This window comes from Xenopus tropicalis, chromosome 8 (assembly GCF_000004195.4).
Source record: "Xenopus tropicalis strain Nigerian chromosome 8, UCB_Xtro_10.0, whole genome shotgun sequence".
Classification (NCBI taxonomy): Eukaryota; Metazoa; Chordata; class Amphibia; order Anura; family Pipidae; genus Xenopus; species Xenopus tropicalis.
The window spans coordinates 118,596,168-118,618,664 of record NC_030684.2 but is presented as its reverse complement, the minus strand read 5'-3'; the positions used below and the strand labels follow the sequence as shown (position 1 = coordinate 118,618,664).

The following is a 22,497-nucleotide window of genomic DNA, read 5'->3' as shown; positions in this document are numbered from 1 at the left end:
AGAAGCATTGAACATTAATAGCTGTAAAAAAAAAAATAACTGTAAAAAAAAACACTAAACCAGTTTTATTTTCTACTGCAAAATGTCTTTAATATTATGCTTCAAATAATATAACACAATTAGAAAAAGAGAGCACCAGTTCCCAGTGTCCTATGCTAAAATGTCTGTGTTAGAGGCACATAATATTGCAGGGATCCCAGGCATCTGGAAGTGCATTTTTCTCTCATCAGTTTCTGTCATAGTATTAGATCCCAGTGATATAAGGTTCATATCTCAGTAGCACAGGTGCTGGCCCGCCTTAGAAGAGAAGGGATACTCCTCTCCTGTGTCCAGAGTGCAGGAGTACAAGGTAAACGTCCCCTCCGAGCCAGTTAAAGTAGCTGAAGAATACACTACTTCAATATGAAGCAGGCAGTCACCACTTCAGTGGGTGCATAATTGAACTGCAGGAAGGAGCAGAAGTGCTCTGCAATATGTTAGTGGTTTTACAAGAGGTCACGTGGCAATGCAGCCGTTCAAGTCTTAAAAAAAATCCATTGCAAGGGCTGTCCATTATGGAGTACATTATACAAGTCAAGGATATCTGAAACATCCATTCAACGGAGCTGTGATAAGTATCCATCTAGATCCTAGAAGGAACCAAGAAGCAGAATTAATTAAAAGTTTAAGACAAAATACACAAGTAAACACAGCTGTAGGTTATTACAGGTATTGCAGTCCATTATTATTTGCATTACCATTACCATTCCCATAGCATGACAGCAACAGCCGTGTAAGGTACCTTACAGAGATTATGCAACCTTCATATCAATCCCTGCCCCAGTGGAGCTTACAGTCTAAAGCCCCTATCACATTCACACATATCAAGAGTCAATTAACCTGCCGCTATGCTTTTGAAGTGTTGGAGGGCCCACTGATTATTATCTGGTACCAGGGTCGGACTGGGGGGTGAAGGGGAGGAACGGTCGGGCAGGGGGAGCGCAGGTAAGGGACGGGTCTGGGCCGCAGGGGCCCACCGGGATTTTTCCCGGTGTCCCAGCGGCCCAGTCCGACTCTGTCTGGTACCAACTGCCAACTTAATAATGTATGTCAGTGCTGTGCAACTGGCGGCCCGCGGCCCCCCTCTGTGTGGCCCCCCACCTGTCTAGCTGCTTTGATGGCTTACTCTTGTGTAAGATTTAAATGGTATCAGTACTGTGATTAACTGCCCCCCCCCTGCATGGTTCACACCTCAGATTCAGGCATTAATCCCCCTGTATTGTTTAAAAATGTAATCCCCTGTGCTGTTCACACTTTTTAATCTTTGCATTGTTCTCGCCTCAGGCTCAGGCTGTAATCATCCACATTGTTCACCTATTCACACCTGAGAGCAGTAGAAACCCACAAATAAACGCTACACACTACAAAAAGAACATATACTGAAGTGGTACTGCAATTAAAAAGTTTTTGTTAATATATAGTTATTGTGCAGACTGTAGGAGCAGTGCCAGCATTGTGTCACTGTATGCTGCCTGTGTGTGCCATCACTGGGCAGGGTAGGGCAGGCAGAGTATGGCACATACAGGCAGGGTAGGGCAGGCAGAGTATGGCACACACAGGCAGGGTAGGGCAGGCAGAGTATGGCACACACAGGCAGGGTAGGGCAGGCAGAGTATGGCACATACAGGTAGGGCAGGCAGAGTATGGCACATACAGGCAGTGTAGGGCAGGCAGAGTATGGCACATACAGGCAGTGTAGGGCAGGCAGAGTATGGCACATACAGGCAGGGTAAGGCAGGCAGAGTATGGCACACACAAACAGGGTAGGGCAGGCAGAGTATGGCACACACAGGCAGGGTAGGGCAGGCAGGGTAGGGCAGGCTGAGTATGGCACGCACAGGCAGGGTAGGGAAGGCAGAGTTTGGCACATACAGGCAGGGTAGGGCAGGCAGAGTATGGCAGGCTTTTGCTGTACCATTGCGTATGGTCACGTGATAACAAGGGTGTGGTTTCAAGTGGGTGTGGTTTAAAAGGGGGAGTGGTCAAAACTGGCTTCCATTATCGGCCCTCCACCACGTAGGCCGGAAAAATTCTGGCCCTCGGTACCACAGAAGTTGGACAGCACTGATGTATGTTATGGTGTACAGTACAAACCATGACTGTATATGTACTCCCCACTTGAAAAGCCCTTTAAAAAGCTACATGTAGAAAAAAATAGATATCAGATTTGCACATGGATGCAGTGCATCCCTATTATCAACCCATGGGATTCAAGTGTGCAACATGTGTGCTGTGGCCTGGGCTGTACATGGGACTGTAAATGGATGGGGCATAAATGACAGACAAGTACAAATTACTACATCAGACAATGTGGTTTCTAAGCTGTATGCTGCTTCTCTTTAGGTTATTCCAATGATTTTGTCCCTCGAGTCAATGATTGGATGGTAATTGCTGCTAATGTAGGCCATTGGGACGAGGACTGCATCAACATCAATCTGGAAAATGAAACCTGCCCAACTGATATCTTGGTCAGGGAGACCCGTCAGCTGGCTAAACAAATGGGCCAACAAGCTGCCAACTTAGTCCAGAAGGACCAAGTCAGCCAGTGCAGTACACAGTGGTTAGAATACTGGTATGGCCCGGGATAATGAACAATGAACACACAATAATACCAACAGTTAGAATTCTGTCAGTGCTTGATTACACGAGTAGAAATGATAATTACAAAAATGTGCTATGGCCATGACACAGCATTTTCATTAAGCTGTAACCCAGTTCTAAAAAGCTATAGTTACCTTGGCTATGTTGCCTGTATAGCCTGGGACTGATGTAAGGTGATTTTCTTGCTGCCACATTCCACTTATTTGGCGTTTTAAAACCAGGATGTTTCTTTAAAATAAAAATTGAAATATTCATTAACAAATGATGTAATGCAACAAAGAATATGTTTACAAGCTCCATAGTTTGATACTGAGGCTTTCACAGTTATGGAAAATCTACTGCTGTGACAACACCTCAGCTGCCTTACTCCAGAAAGTAAAAACAGAAGCCATGATCATTTTTAATATTAAATATTAATTTTAAATGAATAGCAAGTTAGTACTTACTCATCTGATGCATTCTCAGAATTTACAGATAACTGAGTCCACCATCTCTTTACAACTGCCTGGAGCCAGTTAAGACCAACTATCACATATCTGCAAAAAATAAATTTAGAAACCATAGATTTATATTTTAAACCCCACACAATTATTAACCAGGAAACCCTAAACCCTCTTTTATAGATCCCAGACTACAATGCCAATGTTTCAAAGACACTACTTAAAATAACCAATAACACATGGCAATTGATCTGTTTCCAAAACGTCTCATAATAGCCTGAATGACAAAACATGAACAACAGTCACGGATCATTTTGAGCGTTACATATTACACACTGATGGGCAGCAGTAGGGAGAAGTAAAATTCCATCTGTTCCTCCAGTGCCCATGTCTGGAAGCATAAATATAAATGACCAGGATTACCCAATGCAACTTACTCTTCAAATTTACTTTTAAGCAGGGATTTGACTAGTGGTAAAAGGTCGACACAGCAGCCAACTGAAATGGAAGCTTTGTCTTCTTGCAGACTACAAGAAAAAATAGTTTGAAGTAAGTACCAGCATATTTGAAATTCCTAAAGACAGATGCCAAGTTGAAAACTGATTTCACAGCCTTGTGCTGAACAGTAATCTGGTCAGAAATATGCTATGGAAAAGTTTCACCAAGGTCCCTAAATCCTAGGGATTTATAGAGGCCCTCTCTAATCCTCCTGCATTACTTACTTGCATCAGAGAGTCACTCTTCCAGGCATGAAAATATACATTTCAAAAAGTAGCCCTCCCCCATCTCCCAAACTAGGTAACTTGGTACATAACCTACCCTGGATAAGTGTATAGGCACAGGAACTCACCTAATAAGTTGAGTAAGGTGCCTTAGAAACATAACCCTGCCCAGGTAACTAATGGCTATATAGTCATTTGTTCTTTTCAACTTCATCTTTACATGTAAACCATATTAATACCTTAGTAAATGCTGTGGGCACCAGCACTGAGGTAATTCCTTTTCTCATCTCCTCCCTTGCATCTATTGCTTTATGCTTTCCTGTCTCTGCTCTAATTTATTCTTTCTAATGTTTTTTAAGATTAAAATAAATGCCACTTAACAATTTTTACCTGTTTGTAAGGACCGGTAGACAATCTACGAGCACCCCTAAGTCTTGCATTCTGCAGACAGAAAAAAGACAAGTAAAATAATCAGGGAAGAAAGTGTTTTTAACTTTCATTCTCCCTCAGCTACTCTGGGCATCTTAGGTAATGCCACCCCCTGCAGGTTGGAAAAGCATGCTTAAGCCAGTAACTCCCTATTAGATATGCTCACAGGCTTACTCACAAGTCTCATTCTCTAACAAAGCACAACATTTCAGAATCCAGCTCTAAACTGGTACATCTTATTCACCCTTACATTTTTCAGATGCTTCACCCAGAAATACACTTTACCGAGCTCTGCTGCTATTTCTAAAAAAGGCGATTGGGCATGCATCAACTGTGCTCTCAGTTTTGACAGCTGTCAGCCATGTGCAGGGTAAATGTATGTTTGTAATCTGTCACAACCCTTTCCAATAGACAGCTAGAACAACAGAAGGATACATTTTTACTGCAGACACTGCTTAGAAGTCTGACAAGCCAGTAGGAAGAGATTTGCCTGATTTGCAAACTGCAGCAGATCTTGGAAAGAACTTTTTTTAAGTGTAATTCTGGTTGAAGCAGGTAAAAAAGTTCAGGGAGTTACTGGCCCTTTACTGTAGAATCACCAACATATCCCTGGAACCAACAATCTGCCCAGCACAACTATGCCTTCCACAGAAATTCAAGTTTGTTAAAGGAACAGTAACACCAAAAAAATAGAAGTGTATGAAAGTAAAGTAATCTATTGTTGCCCTGGTAAAAGTTGTGCGTTTGCTTCAGAAACCGTACTATAATTTATATAAAAAAAAAGTTGCTGTGTAGCCATGGGGATAGCTATTCAAACTAAAATAGAGCTAAATTACACAAACACCATTGTATTTTACAGAGCTTATCTTCTATGTTATGTGTGCCTTTCTTCTCTCTTCCAGCTTAAATGGCTTACCCCATGGCTACACAGCAGCTTATTTATATAAACTATAGTAGTCTTTCTGAAGCAAACATACAAATACAGTAAATTATATTTTAATTACTCGAATGCTTTCCTTACTGGCAACCTTACTGGTTGCTTAGTTACTGTACTAAGATTTGCACTGTGTTAATAAAGAAGGCCTTAAATAGTTTATAAAATTAGAGAGGACTATATGCAGCAGTTAATTAGGCTCTCTATCCAAATGCCCCAGTTTAATTTATACAAAATAAGATCAATCATGAGTAGATTTTACGGGTAGGGCTGGAAATCTTCCACAAATGAAGGAGGGTGCAGGCTTCAAATAAGTTTGTATTCCCAGAAGCCATCAGGTTAGTACATATTAACATCACAGTCAGTAAATATTAACTTTACTTAAAGGTGAATAAAGACATATTTATTTCCAAACAACAAAGGAATACCTGACTAGATATGCAACAAGCTCATTTATGCTGCGCTTCCTCCAGAAGGTAAGAGCTACGTTTAGCCTGAGATTCCTGCTAAATAGGACTTGCTCCATTGTCTCATGGTCTTTAGAAACCTAAAACAGATGTGTCAAATAAAAACAGTAAGTTTTAACTTCTCTTTGGTAATACAATTTTACACAGGTTAAAACAAAAATACACCCCACTGATACTATTTATTTCCTAGAAACCAACACAAAAAAAGCATTTCTGACACATTTGCTTTAGAAATGGAGATATTGTTTGTGCCGATAATACCAATATAATACATCCTGGGTACGTAATCAGCAATTTTAAATCACCACAGGGAAAAGTAAACTGTTAAATAGATAAAACAATATTTTAAGTTAAAGAACAAAGAAAGACAAGAGGACAAGTGGGAAGGTAGCAAGATAAAAGCTCCCTGACAGCTGCATTGCTAAAAATGGTCCCTATGAGAATAGCACTCAATAGAAAAAATCCAAGTCCGACTCTTGACTCCTCCAGTTACATTATGTAGTATAAACAAATAGGTTATCTGAAAGCAGTTCTATTGTGTAGTGCCAGCTCCTTCTGAAAGCTCAGACTCAGGTACAATGCACCTACACACCAATATTACAGCTAAAAAAATGCATTTCTTATTTCAAGAATAACAAACATTTTAAATGGCAGAATCAAGTATTTGCAACATTACAAGTGTAATATAGTAATAAAAACTATAACATAAAAATCATGACAGAATCCCTTTAATGAGTCAGGACGGAAAGAAGTCATGTCCGGCATTTAAAAAATGCAGTTGTAAACAGAGACTAAAGGTGGCTATACACTGTAAGATTTGCTCGTTTGGCAAGGTCACCGAAAAGCCAGAACCAGGACTGCATCCATAGGCCGATGCGGTCCCCAATCTGACTAAAAAAATCAAACCTGCCCAATCCACACGTGGCTGATTTTCGCACACATATCTAAAGATAAAGCTTGGGGGAATGTGATCTAATCTAATTACCACAGAAGGGTTTAATTCCGGCAACAAGAAACCAAATATTAAAGGATCACCCTGCGGTCTGAGCAAGAACTGCAGTTTCCATACATAATCCATATTGGAAGACCTGTTATCCAGTGCAATTAGGTATAGCTTGTAACTACAAGCAGCAAGGAGACAGATACATACAAAGCCAAAAAGCAAAAAGTTCTCCTCAATCTCTTCCTATTCTATAAACGGAAAAGTAAACGCATGCATAAGCCTATCCATTGCTAAATGGATTTGTGGCTTTGGCTTTGCACATATATTTGCACTGCATTACATGCACCTCTTGGTACAGTACATAGCATTTATGTTATACATATGTGTAAAATTCAGGTGAACAACTGTGACTAACACTGCGTGATTCAGGCCAGAATACAATGAGGTCTTATGTATATGAACCAGTAGTCATACCTCTGCAAAGAAACTACTGTACTTGTTTGAAGGTCCTTCAGTATGGGAAGAGCTGGAGTCACTGGAGTTAAGAGCGAAGCTGCGGCGGTCATTCTGAAGCTTATCGTGCAGGTTCCCTGCTGCTAACTCATTTTCTTTATTTGCCATGTCACAGCCCCAAGCCTTTGGGAGCTGCTTCTTTTTGTATGTGGGACTCAGGGTTTGATAGTGAGCTTTCCTCTTGCAATACACCACTTTGAAATGGTTTTCGTTGGAGTGTAAAGACTGCTCGATCTGCGTTCTGTAACAAAAAAAGAAACAAGTTATTTCACTAAAGCACCTCATGTTCCTGGTGGTTTGTAGCCACAGTCAAGACAGAGTACAAACATACAAACATATTTTATATGAAAAATCATCAAAATTTTAGAAATCTAACCCCTTCAATGTATGGAGATAAAAGAATGGTTAACAACATGATAAAAAATAAAAGAAGGGGTTACTGCTGTGCAATATGTTGGGACTGTTAAATATGTGTTAATATTTACTGATACAGTCTGGGGCCCAGACCAGAACTAACTCTTTAGATGTACCAGGGCTTATGAAACAAGCCACTAGATCTCCATGCAGGTGCAGAAATGCTGCAGTCTTTAATGAAATCATCATTCTGCTATTGTGATAACCTAGCATCACATACATGGATGTATATATATATATATATGTATACTTGTCATGGCTACAAAAATAGACAATGCTGATCATTTACTGATAATTGTCTCTACGTGTTTTTTAGCAGAGGCAATTCTCAGTATTGCCTATGGCAGGGTTTTTTCTGTGACAAGCAGCTGCTACTAAGAAGCTCAATGTGTCTTTGCCCATATTCTTCAGTGTTTACCTAGGTAGCCAAATGTACTGGCTTTGAGGCAGGGGTGTGTGGATACTTTAGAATGTACCACCATCAAGCAGATCACCACTAAATATTTATGATTCTAGTCGTGCATGAAAAACCCTTATCCTCAGAATCTGGTCAGCTGAGAAAGATTTCTTAAAGATCAGACCACCTAGGGGCTTTTTACCCACACTGATATCCTATTATTAGCTTTAACTATATTTAACTTTGCTTCAGCAAGTCTCCCTTCACTCCATCTGTAGCCACAAGCTACAAAGATCAGCTGCTACTTCATACACATTAGAAAGCTGCAATTCTACTTCTTAGGATGTTTCATAGTGTATGGTTTATACCATAACATTACTGCCACAGGGCTGCAGTACTTGCAGGTTTAAATAGCAGCTCTGTGTCAGATTATCTAAATAATAAAGCTGGGCATAGCTTCTATCATAATATTTGTTCACCAGATATCCACCTACAAATATTCAGAATGAATCCAAACAGTGGACCAGTATCTATGTAACAGAGCAAATTGTGGCCACTCTGCTTTCGAATACACATTACAGAGAAAGAAAAGGCACTCAGGGGCCAAGCAAGGGTGTGTTTTACACAGGCATATATGCTTAGGATTGGTTAACTCTGTAAGCAAGCACAATAGGAAATAGACATTAAGGAACCAGGAAGGGCAGGATATCTGCTTCCTGATAAGTAAGAAAAAATAAATAAATATATACGTAACATGTGTACACACACTCTTTACTAGCTTACCTGTTTCTGTCAGAAACCAACTCTTCTTGTGACTTATTATTTCCCTGTTAAATGGAACCACAGAGTAGTGTTACAAAGGAATACTTAGAAGACAAGACCTAAATTTCAGGAGGAAGGACCTTATATGTGTCCCCCTCTATGAAACATTTTACTAATGCCACAAGGTAAATTATACAATAGCTACCATACAAATGCAAGCAAATTTTAGAGCTATGGCTACCATACAAATTCATGCACCAGTATGTAAATTATACAGTAATAGCTACCATACAAATGCATTAGCTAGTAGGTAAATTATACAGCAATAGCTACCATACAAATTCATTAGCTAGTAGGTAAATTATACAGCAATAGCTACCATACAAATTGCATAAACCAGTGGATAAATTACACAGCAACTGCTACCAGGGGCCTGGCATCTGTTCTGCTCTGTGTTGGCATGCATCTCTTTATGGTGCAACTAATGCAGCTAAAGCAGGAAACTTGTACCTGTACTATAGATACGAGTTCCTCATTTTAGGGCAGGGATGCCCACCAAACTGCACCCATAGTTCAGCAACTGCTGGTAAGTTTTAATTAGGCATGCTTCTTGTAGAATTTACTTTAGCTTTGTAATTTATATCCTCAGATTCAGTGAATGTTTTTGTTATTACTGTAAAAGGTGAAAAGAACTGCAAACCATGGAAAGATAATTTGGGCCTCCTACGGTGGCCAAAAGCAATGAAGGTTGAAGCCCAGTCATTAAAATGACCAGGTCCACCATGGGGGGTTGGGCAGGGGGGATTCTAATCAGGGACATGGCCATATGTGCACCTTAGTTAGCTGGCCATTTTTTTCCCATTGGCACCATTTCACCTAGTTGGTAGGGCCCATTCTTTAGGGGACAGATTAGACAGATGGACTCTGGGGGGGGGGGGGGGGGGGGGAATTTTTGCTTAGCAAGACATTCTTGGATACCCAACCTGGGTTAAGTGCTTATTTGCTGCACCGGATGCCTTTAGTACTGGGTATTTTTAACCCCACTGCTTCCATCAAAACTTGTTATGACCTAAGGGGCATGAAGATGCATCTGAAGTCCTTGATATCTCAGAAATAACAGAAGGATGACAAATACATAAATCTGTAACACATTAAAGGTATCCTGACCAAATATTGAACCACAAAGTTGGCGCTTAAGGCTGGTGGCACATAGGGACATTTGTCGCCTGCAGTTTAATCTCTGCTACCATGGGTGACAATTTCCCCCTGAATGCCTTCCCATTAGCAATAAAGTATGGTGGGGAGGCATACCTGGCACTGCAGTATCCTGCAAAGGGGAACTTTGGGCGACTATGGAAACAAAGGGCCATGTATGCCATCCCACCAGCAATTCACTTTATTGCTGAAGGAAAGGCATTCAGGGAATAGTTGTTGCCCATGGTAGCCGAGATCAAACCGCAGGCGACAAATCTCCCCGTGTGCCACCAGTCTAAAACTATAGTGTCTGACAACCACTACAGTAAGCAGTATAAAAAAAAAAATTTCAGTGAATCAACTAACTGATTCTCTACAGCAGGGAGCTTTGGAAAGCCTGCATATTTTGCCTTCAGACAGTATAAAGGACCATTGTTCTCTAGTATAAATAAACAAAAGTTAAAAGTGCCCTTACCTCCTTCATATTCTGCTTTGCTGAAGGAGAGATCCTTTTCCTTGGGAAATCATTGGAAGAACTTTCATCTAGGTCCCGTTTCTTAGTAAGGTGGGCTCCTGATGCCATAATCTCCAATGAGGCTGCAGTCAAGAGAAAAGAAAAAATAATATGTAAATTGTATGTACACTATAATAGTGTTACACAGTATTACATGCAGACTGGCCAATGCTGGTCAAGGAAATTGCAGCTTTTTTTGCGCAGTGGACTTCTGCAGTGATGTTAAAACTAGTTTTACTATTAAGTAAATATGTGTAATGGAATTCATTCATATAGTGACTGAGACTGAGGCAGAAAGGTAAACAACAGACAATTTTTTCATGAAGGGTAACATGTAGCTACAAGTCTACCAAGTAAAATAAAGCCATTTAAAAGGTAATCTGAGGTTACATCACTGCAGGCGGAAATCTAGTCAATATTTTGGGATTGGTCCCACATTTATAAACCATGCTCCAAGGCTTGAGACATGCTGGTACAATTAGTTCTTTTCAAAGGGAACAACATTCTGAAAAGCACTGATAATTTAATGACAATAAATTCCTGGTTAAATTAACTAGTTTTTCCAAAAGAACGAGTTCATAAACAAAAAACATGGGGGAGCAAGAACACATGCTCTTTTATTATGCTATAGCACTATTTATTGAATATGGTTCATGAAATGATTTATCCAAACTCTAAAGAAAGGGCAAGTAATTTCCAGACTTCTTGCCCTAAGCACAGGGATGCTGTACTACTTCATGCTAACAGTACTTACCCAAATAGTGCAGACACAGTAATATAGCGTTTAACAGAGACTGATCATTATCCAGGGAGGAAGTTGAGTTGCTTTAAGAGCCATAGAAACAGTCCGGAGGGCATTCTACCCTTCTAAAACCTTTATTACTGCACTACTTGCCTTGATTCATGTGTTTTTTTTACTTGCCTGCCCACACTGCATGATATCAACAAGTTATTTCCACACAGACACACACATTATGGCTCCTTTATAAACAGTAGCAGAAGTAGTATTCTACAATGGGAACAGAACGCCATCCTTTCCAGTGATCCCCAACCAGTGGATAGTGTGCATAGAGGCTGTCTAATAGCCAATATTAGCCCTTATTTGGCTCCTCCATGAACTTTTATGGTGCTTGTGTTGCTCTCCAAGTCTTTTTACATTTGTCTGTGGCTCACAAGTATGAAAGGTTGGGGATCCCTTCTTTAAGCTAAAGCCCTACGGAGAGATTAGTCGCCCACAATAAATTTCTGCTACCATGGGCGACTAATCAATCTCCACAAAATGCCTTTCCATTGGTAATAAAGTGAATCGCCAATAGAAAGGTATACACGTCATTTTGTTTTTCCATAGACCTCCGAAATATTGCGGGACTCTCATTTTTCTGTGGGGCAATAGCCTAAAGGTGGCCAGACACAACAATTAACTGATGTTCAGGGCTGAATCAACAGATTTGAAGGTAGAAACAATAGGGATTCGATCCCTATCTGACGATTAAGCCCTAGACGCTGAATTTGTCCCACCTGATTGTCGAGATGACAGATATCCAAGGCTTTCACAATATCGGTTAGTTTTGTCAATTCCCTGAACACGCACCAAATATCATAAGAAACCTTGTTTTGTACGATAATATTGGTGCATGTGTGGCCAGCTTTAGATTGAGAGCTTGTGTCTACTTGCTCTTATCCATTCTGACACCCTGCACCACTTAGCAAATTGTGCAAAAAAAAGAGCAAGTGGCAAAGTACTGGTGGGTGGGGGGTGCTAACATTTTTAACACTGTAGTAGAAGTCAGCTGATAAGACAAAGTAGAAGCATGCAAGGCATTTTGCGATATGGGAGGCTTGGCTGAAGGAGGGTCCGAAGTTTCCTTGAGAGGAAACTTCAGAAAACAAAGTACTGCCACCAGAGGTTCACTTCACTGCTGACGAGAAAGCATTCTGGGGAGATTGGTTGCCCGTAGTAGCCAAGATATAACTATGAGTGACAAATCTCCCCGTGCGCCATCACCCTTAAGATTCAAAATCTACAGTGCAGACTGGGACAAACAGATTCCGCTTCTGATGGAAACAACATTAAAAACAACTTAAAAAATAATATATTTGTAGATAAATTGGGACCCTGGCCTGCACCAACCACATTCAACTATACAAACATAAGACTATATGAAATAGTGGTGGTGCTATAGGCCAATGATCCAAACAGAAAACTAGGAGGGCTCCCAGAATTCCCCAACAAAGTGCCAGCATTCCAGCACCGTGTCATTTGCATGCGTAACCTTAGATGATATCAGATGATATTTTTGTTTTTTTTAGTCACAATCCCCAGATCCATGCAATGCATAGTTTTTAAGCATAACAATATTAGAAAAATGTATTATATTTATATTCAACCTAAAAATTTTTATAAACTTTGATACATAAAATTCATTAATCCTGTTAAAAACAGGAACAAGATAGTATTAAAGTACATTATAACCATCAGAGCATACGATTTCTAACTCATGCACAATTCTGGTGTTAGCAAAAAGGTACTAAACATGAAAGTATACAGTTTATGAAAGCTCAATATCCTTGTGAGAGTGCTCTATGCCAGTGCTGTCCAACTTCTGTGGTACCGAAGGCCGGAATTTTTCTGACCTACATGGTGGGGGGCTGATAATGGAAGCCAGTTTTAACCACCCCCTTTTTTTAAACCGTACCCACTTCAAACCATGTTATCACTGGAGCTTTTAAGACCATGCCCACATTAATGGTGGTAGTGCAGCAAAACCCAAATGCTTGGGGCTCACTGCATATGTGAAGAAGTTTATTATGACATACCCTTAAATCCATATGCCTCCACTGTGGATAGCACAGTAACCCCCAGCATATACTTACACAACTTAGGGACCATATAATGGCTATTTCTAAAAGCTAACTCCCAGACCTCACCTCCCATAGGCAGCATAGGCCAGGAAGAGTAGGGCACACACAGGCAGCATAGGGCAGGCAGTACATACAGTGACACAATGCTGTTCGTCTGTCTGAAGTGTGAACAGGTAAACAATGTGGACGCTCAGTCCCAGATTTGTGGTGAAGGCCCAGAGGCCGCCCTCATAACCCGTCCCCGTCCCCCTTCCCCCCCCCCCCCCCTCAGGATCGCACATGTGGAGCACTGGGGACAGGATTCGCTGACGTTTTCTGCGCTTCCTGGTCCCAGAGCTCCGTATGTGAGCAAATTTAGGTGCGTCTAAATTTGTGCAGGCCTAGGCCCGGGCCTTTGCGGCCTCGGCACAATCAGGTCTGTGGCACTTAGAGTCTGAGTTGTGAACAATGCAGTGTGTAAACAATGCAGGGGATTGCTGGTGTAAACAATGCAGGGGATTGCTGGTGTAAACAATGCAGGGGATTGCTGGTGTAAACAATGCAGGGGATTGCTGGTGTAAACAATGCAGGGGATTGCTGGTGTAAACAATGCAGGGGATTGCTGGTGTAAACAATGCAGGGGATTGCTGGTTAGGGCTGGGCGATATACAGTTTAATACCGAATACCGGTGTTTTTTTTAAAAACTATATTCATTTTTCAGATACCGCAATACCGGGGTGTCAGGGTACTCACACGTGCGGCCCAGTCTCGCGCGCGCGTCCCGTTGTCCGCGGGAGGTTGTGCGCGTGCGTCCAAAGCCTGCACGTACGCGAAGCGCTGACGCCGCCGGTTCTGCGCATGCGTGGGGGGTATTTAAAGCTATCAAACGCCTCCTCCTGTGCTATGTTGTCTGCGGCCTTGCCTGGGAAACTAAGCCTGCCTGATTTACCTTACGACTTTCTGTTGCCGATCCTTCGCTTGCCTGACACTGATTTTCAATACTGCAGTAATTATTCTCTAATTTATTAGGAAATGGGGTTAACACCTAATCATGCATGGAAAAAAAAAATACCGTCAAATACCGTGACACCGATATCATTTTGAAAAATACCGTGATATAAATTTTTGGTCATACCGCCCAGCTCTATTGCTGGTGTAAACAATGCAGGGGATTGCTGGTGTAAACAATGCAGGGGATTGCTGGTGTAAACAATGCAGGGGATTGCTAGTGTAAACAATGCAGGGGATTGCTGGTGTAAACAATGCAGGGGATTGCTGGTGTAAACAATGCAGGGGATTGCAGCCTGAATCTGAGGTGTGAACCATGCAGGGGGCCAGTTAATCTTATTACTGATAACATTTAAAATGTACACAAAGGTAAGCAGTCACAGCAGCCAGACAGGTGGGGGCACACAGGGGTGGAAACCACCAGTTGCATAGCACTTCTCTATGCCTTTAATTGGTAGAGTTGTAATTGTATCCACTCACAATCATAGCCAACATTCCAACAAATTACGTGGCTGCACTAATCCCACTGTTGGTGAATACTGCAACCTGCCAGGACCTATTACATACCACAACTATGGGACTAGAAGAGAAGCCATTATTGGAGATACTACAAGTATACGTCATATATTTAATCCACTAAGGATGAAACATGTTGTCTATTAGTCACTACAAATTGATCCTGAAAAAAACTGGGCTGTCCCCTACTTCCCAATAGGCAACTTGATCTAACCAGTTCTATGAACTGCATCCCCTTTAATTACAAACATCTAACACCCTCTTTAGCATTATCAATTGAACTATTTGTAGAGCAAAAATGTTGGCATGGAGGTGTCTGCTAATAGTTAATGCAATATTAGGTGATTAGCAAGGTCATTATAAAAAAATCACATTCAGTATGGAATGAATCACCAGCAGTTTATTGTGCCACAAATAATATGCTTTGGCCCACATACTGAACTCCAAAAGGCAAACAATTATTTCTGACAATATAAAACCCAGAGGTTAAAAGTGCTACCGTTCTAGAACACTAACAACACAGAACAGAGAACTCCAACACACTTTAACTGCATCCAAATGGTTTACACAGTATTCTACAGCCGATTGCCTACACAGCAACAAGCTTAACGGTGGGTGAATGTTACTGAAACAGTAATGGGGTCAGTCTCACATGTGAGGTAGAATAAAACAAACAACCTGTAAGAAGAATACAGAATACAGTAATAATTATTGGGAGTTGTCCACAAAAGCCCCCTGGTTAGCCTGCTTTGCTTTATATAATAATATACAAATCTGTCTAATCTACATGACATCAGTGTTGTTGGGGGAAATAGGTGCAATGCAAACAATAATAATATCCAGGGGTCTGTCATTTAATCAATACAGGAGCGCTCTCAACAGAAAGCAGTAAAGCAGCCCAAAGCCTTTTAGCAAACAAAATAAGATCTTTTTGTAGGGCTTTTAGTTGGCCTTTTTACTACAAAGGTTTAATTTTTTATTCCTATATACCGTAACACGTTTTTCATACTTTTAACTGCATATTCTGTGGTTCACGTTTAGGTTAACTTAGTATGTTATAGAATGGCCTATTAGCAACTTTTCCATTTTTTTTTTTATAGTTTAGCTATTTGCCTTCTTCTGACTCTTTCCAGCTTTCAAATGGGCCCCAGCAGCCAAAAACTATTGCTCTGTGAGGCTGCAAAGCTGCTGAACAAAAACGGATTCAAAAACTGCAAATAAACAATGAAGACCAATTTCAGAATAGCATTCTCTACATCAGTGATCCCCAACCAGTGGCTCAGGGGCAACATGTTACTCCCCAACCCCTTGGGTGTTGCTCTCAGTGCCCCCAAACCAGGGAGTTGTTTTTGAATTCCTGACTTGGTGGCAAGTTTTGGTTCAATAAAAACAAAATTTACTACCAAATAAAGTCTCCTGTAAGCTGATAGTGTGCATAGAGGCTGCCTAGTAGACAATCTTAGCCCTTATTTGGCACCTCCATGAACTTTTATGATGCTTGTGTTGCTCCTCAAGTCTTTTTACATTTAACTACTCACGAGTAAGAAAGGTTGGGGGCCCCTGATCTAAATCATAATAAAAGTTAATTTTACACCCAACCACTTTCTGGAGCATTCAGAATATTAGATGCTATACCTGTATTTTGTTAGATCGGAAGTATAACAGAGCAACCTTTGTCCTGTCTGTGCATGAATATGAAACATACAGCAACAAGCACTACTAAATGATTGAGTTATGTACTTCACCCATTATTTTTCTTTTAGGTATCACATAATTCATTATGCTCCTGTGCTTCTTAAATAAGATGCTTTATTTTGGTGCTGTAACATTGCATCCTTTTTTCAAGATGTGTGTTATTATCCCTAGCGTTACTGCATTAATGATCTGAAAGATAAGTCTTATTTGGGGTTCTAACACATGTGCTAATTTTATACTGACCTTACTGAACAGACCCCTCAGACCCCCTCTGTCTCATACAGCTTAAAATCTAAATTTAACATACATTACAGGTGAGATAAAAAGTATCAGCCTGGCCAATATTGCTATGGCCAATATTGAATATGTCTGCTCATAACTGCAAGGAGTCACTGTCTCTGCCAAATACACCACTGGCTTATTCTGCCAATAGTACATATTAAGGGTGTATACTTTTCCTTCTATCAGGATCCTTGAAAAGAGGAAATGAAGTTATGCAATGATAAAACATACAATGAGGTTAATTGGCTCCTGATCAGTGACTGTGTGTGAATGTGATAGGGACCTTAGATTCTAAGCTCCACTGATGTATCATTGACATCATACATCATAAAATGAGTGATATATAATCTCTGTATTCTCCTTGCACAAGAGCACTGGTATCCTGAACTACACATAACAGTAAACACTGATATTGAAATACACATATAACAAAAGCAAGAACAAAGGGAGAGTCATTTAAACCCTGCGGCCTCAGAAAGAGAAATACATGAGTCTGTATGTGCTTCTTAGAGTATCTTCCCTTGAGGCTGGCCAGGCAGAGTAGGTAACAGTGAATGAAGTGGTTATCCCAGCATTATGATTCCCATAAGGTACCACCGGCAACTACAAACAGGAGAAAATGTGCTTTATAACACGCCCTAATGCGCTGCTCTAAACTATAAAAAACTGGCTAAGGGTGGTGGGAAATGTAGTTTGTAAGTACTGGGTGTTATTAAACTACAGAGCAAGAACCATGGCCTAGAGACACTGCATGGGGTTGACGCCCACTTCCCCAAGCACTAAGTCCGGTTAAATGTAAGCAAGCGGCTTTCTTACCGGCTCATGGCCCCACGGCTGGGGGAGCAGGGCAGCTCTTTAGCAGCGGGACAGTGTCCTGTACAGCGCGGCTTCCGGCTCCGGCAACAAAGTTACCCCTTCCTGACACTAGGATGCGCCATTCAAACTGCCCCGCACGGCATGCCGGGAAAGCACAAACTGCTGTCAGACTCGCCTCTGTGCGCAGGGCTCTGATTGGCTGGCGATGCGGGAAGCGAATTACGTAACGAGCGCCAACCTTTCCATGGAGACGCGTGACTTACCGCCATACTAATATGGTTGGCTGCTGAAGCGCTTTTACTTTAATGAGTACGGTGATATGTTGGGTGCGTGCTTACATAACAGAACCCAGGCTTCAAGGATGGGAAACGCTACTGAGCGCCTTTTTCTAATGGACCATATGAGGGTGTGACAATTATTGCTTAGCAGCCAGTGTCTGCTCGTTTCTGCCTAAATGCGTTGTTATTGGTTACTCTCTGGAGATGATCCAATATTTACAAAGGGCACGCCTAAGTTCATCAGAAGGATGTAGCTAAACGTTGCTGTATTCATCCTTCTGCTGTATATTCAAGCAGGTCTGGACTGGGATTTAACATATGCTATGGCATTTCAATTATGAAAAGGTCCAAACACCACCCCCCACCACCACTACCAGCCCAATAAATAGTGACTGTCTACAGCAGGTGTCCTCAAACTGTGGGCTGGACACGCCTCCCCCAAAGGTAATTTACCAGGCCCCCAACCGGTGGAAGCAGCAGGGAGCCAGAGGACAGGGGTAGCCAAAGAAAGCTGCAGGGGGAGCTGGAGGAAGCAGCGGGGAGTGGGAGGACGCGGGGGAGCCAGAGGAAGCAGCGGGGAGTGGAAGGATGCGGGGGAGCCGGAGGAAGCAGCTGGGATCCAGAGGACACGGGGTAACCGAAGGAAGCAGCAGGGGGGAGCCGGAGGAAGCAGCGGGGAGTGGGAGGACGCGGGGGAGCCGGAGGAAGTAGTGGGGAGCCAGATGACACGGGGTAGCCGAAGGAAGCAGCAGAGGGTTGCCGCAGGATGCAGGGGGGAGCAGGGAGCAAGAGGAAGCAGCGTGGAGCGGGCTATAGTGTGAGGACAAGGGGGGGGGACTTTAATCTGGGCCCCCAACAGTTTGTGGGACCATGAACTGGCCCCCGGCTTAAGTTTGAGGACCCCTGGTCTACAGAGCTGTTAACTCTTAAGATTTGTTCTGGAGTTGCCCAAGTTTCCAAGTTTGGCTCTCTCCCCTTGGTCTTCTGTGACCCTGCCACATTCTACTGATTTTTACAGGTTCACTATGGTGCACATACGCAGTATGCACCATAGCAGTAGGTATTCAGTGACACCTGGGGAGCATCTGCGCATACACATACAGCTGTCAGTGGCTTCAGGACAGCAGCTGCATGTGGGTAACGTCGATTCCAGGATTTCTGTCATATGTGATGTCACTTCGTGCAAAACATTTTTGGCAGTGCGCTGCAAGATCTCCTGAAAGTCTGGTGCTAAAATTTGAAAGCTCTGTGTCTATGGCATCTTACAGTAGCCCCTGTGGCATTTGCCAGTCCAGGCTTTGTTCCAATAAAATCTCAGAAAGCAATTACATTTTCACCAAACACATCACTCTAATTTACCTTAAGGGCTCTGGCACACGGGGAGATTAGTCGCCCGCGACAAATCTCCCTGTTCGCGACTAATCTCCCTGTTCGCGACTAATCTCCCTGTTCGCGACTAATCTCCCCGAATTGCCATCCCACCGGCAAAAATGTAAATTGCCGGTGGGATGGCATACGCGGCGGCGCAATTTCAGTGAAATCGCGCCGCCGTGTATGCCATCCCACCGTCGATTTACATTTTCGCCTGTGGGATGGCATTCCGGGGAGATTAGTCGCCCGCGAACAGGGAGATTTGTTGCGGGCGACTAATCTCCCCATGTGCCAGAGCCCTAAAACTGGGATTCTAAATAATAAAAATCCCCAAATCCCACCCAAATGGGCCTTCAGTCTGAACCCCACTTCTACTCTAAGGGGCACATTCATCAAAGTACGATTGAGTCCAAAAACAAAAAATCAGTATTTTTTCTAAGTTTTAGAACTGTGCGTGTTTTTTGCAAAATTTTAGTTAATTTGCGCAACTTTTTCGTACTTCGCGACAATTTGCGCAACAAATGTGTAACAAAAACATATTTGTTGCAACAAGTACAAAAGTTTCGGATTCATTCAAGCTTCGGTATCGTGACTTTTCTTGGGCCAGGTTGGAGCTGCAGAGTGCCATTGAGCCCTATGGGAGGCTTTCCTTGGGCCGGGTTGGAGCTGCAGAGTGCCATTGAGCCCTATGGGAGGCTTTCCTTGGGCCGGGTTGGAGCTGCAGAGTGCCATTGAGCCCTATGGGAGGCTTTCCTTGGGCCGGGTTGGAGCTGCAGAGTGCCATTGAGCCCTATGGGAGACTTTCCTTGGGCCGGGTTGGGGCTGCAGAGTGCCATTGAGCCCTATGGGAGACTTTCCTTGGGCCAGGTTGGAGCTGCAGAGTGCCATTGAGCCCTATGGGAGACTTTCCTTGGGCCAGGTTGGAGCTGCAGAGTGCCATTGAGCCCTATGGGAGACTTTCCTTGGGCCAGGTTGGAGCTGCAGAGTGGCATTGAGCCCTATGGGAGACTTTCCTTGGGCCAGGTTGGAGCTGCAGAGTGGCATTGAGCCCTATGGGAGACTTTCCTTGGGCCGGGTTGGAGCTGCAGAGTGCCATTGAGCCCTATGGGAGACTTTCCTTGGGCCGGGTTGGAGCTGCAGAGTGCCATTGAGCCCTATGGGAGACTTTCCTTGGGCCGGGTTGGAGCTGCAGAGTGCCATTGAGCCCTATGGGAGACTTTCCTTGGGCCGGGTTGGAGCTGCAGAGTGCCATTGAGCCCTATGGGAGACTTTCCTTGGGCCAGGTTGGAGCTGCAGAGTGCCATTGAGCCCTATGGGAGACTTTCCTTGGGCCAGGTTGGAGCTGCAGAGTGCCATTGAATCCTATGGGAGGCTTCCAAAATCATGCACTGAAGGTTCAAAGTCAGAAAGGTTTTTCCACCGTTTACGATCGTTCAGATACGAAAATTTTCGTTTCAATACGCAAATTTCAGATCGTTAGTAAGAAATTTGCGTATTCAAGCGGAAAGAATTTTCGTAACATTTGCGATCATCAGAAATTATCAGATTTCGTGATTCGGATTTGTACCTTAGTGAATCTGGTCCTAAGCGTCCCAGAGTGCCAAGCCTTACAATTTGCAAACAAATGCATTACATAGACTGTATATCATTTATACCAGTCCCTGCTGCAGAGGAGGGGTGCAATCTATGTTTCCTCTGATGGTCGCAACACAACACACTATGGTCACTTTTATCAGCTAACCTACCTGTATCTCACTGGCTGCTCCACACCATTATTCTGTCAACCAAAAGGCTGATTCATAGCATAAGGAAGGCTTGTTTGAAATAAAAAAAATTGGTTCATTTAAGTTTCTTTGTTAAGTTGTTCTTTAGGTTTCCTTCCACTGGTAATATTTATTATGGAAACCACCCAGCCTTCTAACATTGACTTCACACTAGAGCATCTTTGGCCAAGAACCATCACTACTGGAGCTTTTAAGCGTTGTGCATTATAATCAGTGTGAGGCAGCAAGGTTGGTTTCTGGTACTTCTCTGAGTAAACGCCCTGTGATCCTCAGTCTTGGATAGGATAAAATATGATTCCAGTAGCAAACCGTTTATTATATTACCCCATCCCCCACCCTATTATTATTCCTCCAGCAACTCTACAGTTGGCATTACGCACTCAGATAGCTAGTATTCCTTCTGGCACCACCTAGCCCAGATTTGTTCTCATTTTGCAAGATGGCAAAGAATGTGGTCCCGCTGCTCCAGAGTCATATGGTGGCAGTTTTTATTCCACTCTAGCTGATGGTTGACATAATACATGGTACGATGCTCTTCTGCAGCTGCTTTTCCATGAATGGAACTAAGCTCCTATCAGATAACTCTTCTTTGATGTTGCTACCATACACAGTCATGAGCTTTCCAACTTAAGACATGCAATTGTAGAAGGGACGTCGGGGTATTTTTTGTGCCAGCAGCATAGAACAGACAAAACTGAAGAACATACTTTATATATCAGTGTTATATTTCAATATGGCATAAATGAGACCCCTGCAGACTCCCAGCAATGTGGGGGGATGTTTTCGCTTCTCATCTCTTGTTCAAACTACTGCCTGGCTGCTAAGGTAAATAAGACCCTAGAAACCAGATAGCTGCTAAAATACCAAACTGGGGAGCTACTGAATAAAAATTAAATTACTGAAAAATCATTGAAAAAATTAAGATGAATTGCAATTTGTCTCTGAATATCAATGTTTACATAATAAAGGTTAATTTAAAGCTGAACTACCCCTTTAGGTTTTGTTGCATTTTCGAGGATTCAAATGTTTGGAGGTATACTATTATGAACATCACAGAGGCATGTGCATATACATAAATTCTAATATTATGGGCGGTAAAAGACCATGAACAAAGGTACTTACTTCCTGGCCATTAATAGGTGTAAAATACAGGCATCCTGTTGTTTTCTGAACTTTGCACTTCAGTTAGGTGGCTGTAATAATGGCATCTGCAATACCTACAGTACTTATGATACTTTATTGTGCTGTTCAAGATTTCCCTGAAAACTCATGCACTATGTGACAGAAGCATGTAACCTTGTACTATAATCATGATGAACAAAATTGGAAGAGCTGGTAATTAAAAATAGTTGCATGACCTGTAACACCAAAACATTGCTTCTTTGTAAGCCTGACTGATGCTGAAGCAATGCTAATATGCAGTGATGGGATGTGTACTCACTCCTGTTTAGCACGTTCTGTCATTGCTTTATTATGCTGTCTCATTACGGCTCTTGAAGACAAGTTTAACCTGCACAAGATAGGATGTGCTCACAT

General features: G+C 42.3%; 1 protein-coding gene across 1 annotated transcript; it reads right to left on the bottom strand.

The window, feature by feature from the left end:
• Positions 1-68: 68 nt before the first annotated feature.
• Positions 69-17,604, bottom strand: katnbl1 (katanin p80 subunit B-like 1). The gene is given in 10 exon segments (NM_001079080.1): positions 69-629; positions 2,775-2,868; positions 3,087-3,176; positions 3,518-3,607; positions 4,193-4,243; positions 5,594-5,712; positions 7,050-7,329; positions 8,683-8,726; positions 10,331-10,452; positions 17,529-17,604. Coding segments are annotated over 9 exon segments (909 nt in total). The 5' UTR covers positions 10,439-10,452; positions 17,529-17,604; the 3' UTR covers positions 69-596.
• Positions 17,605-22,497: the final 4,893 nt, after the last annotated feature.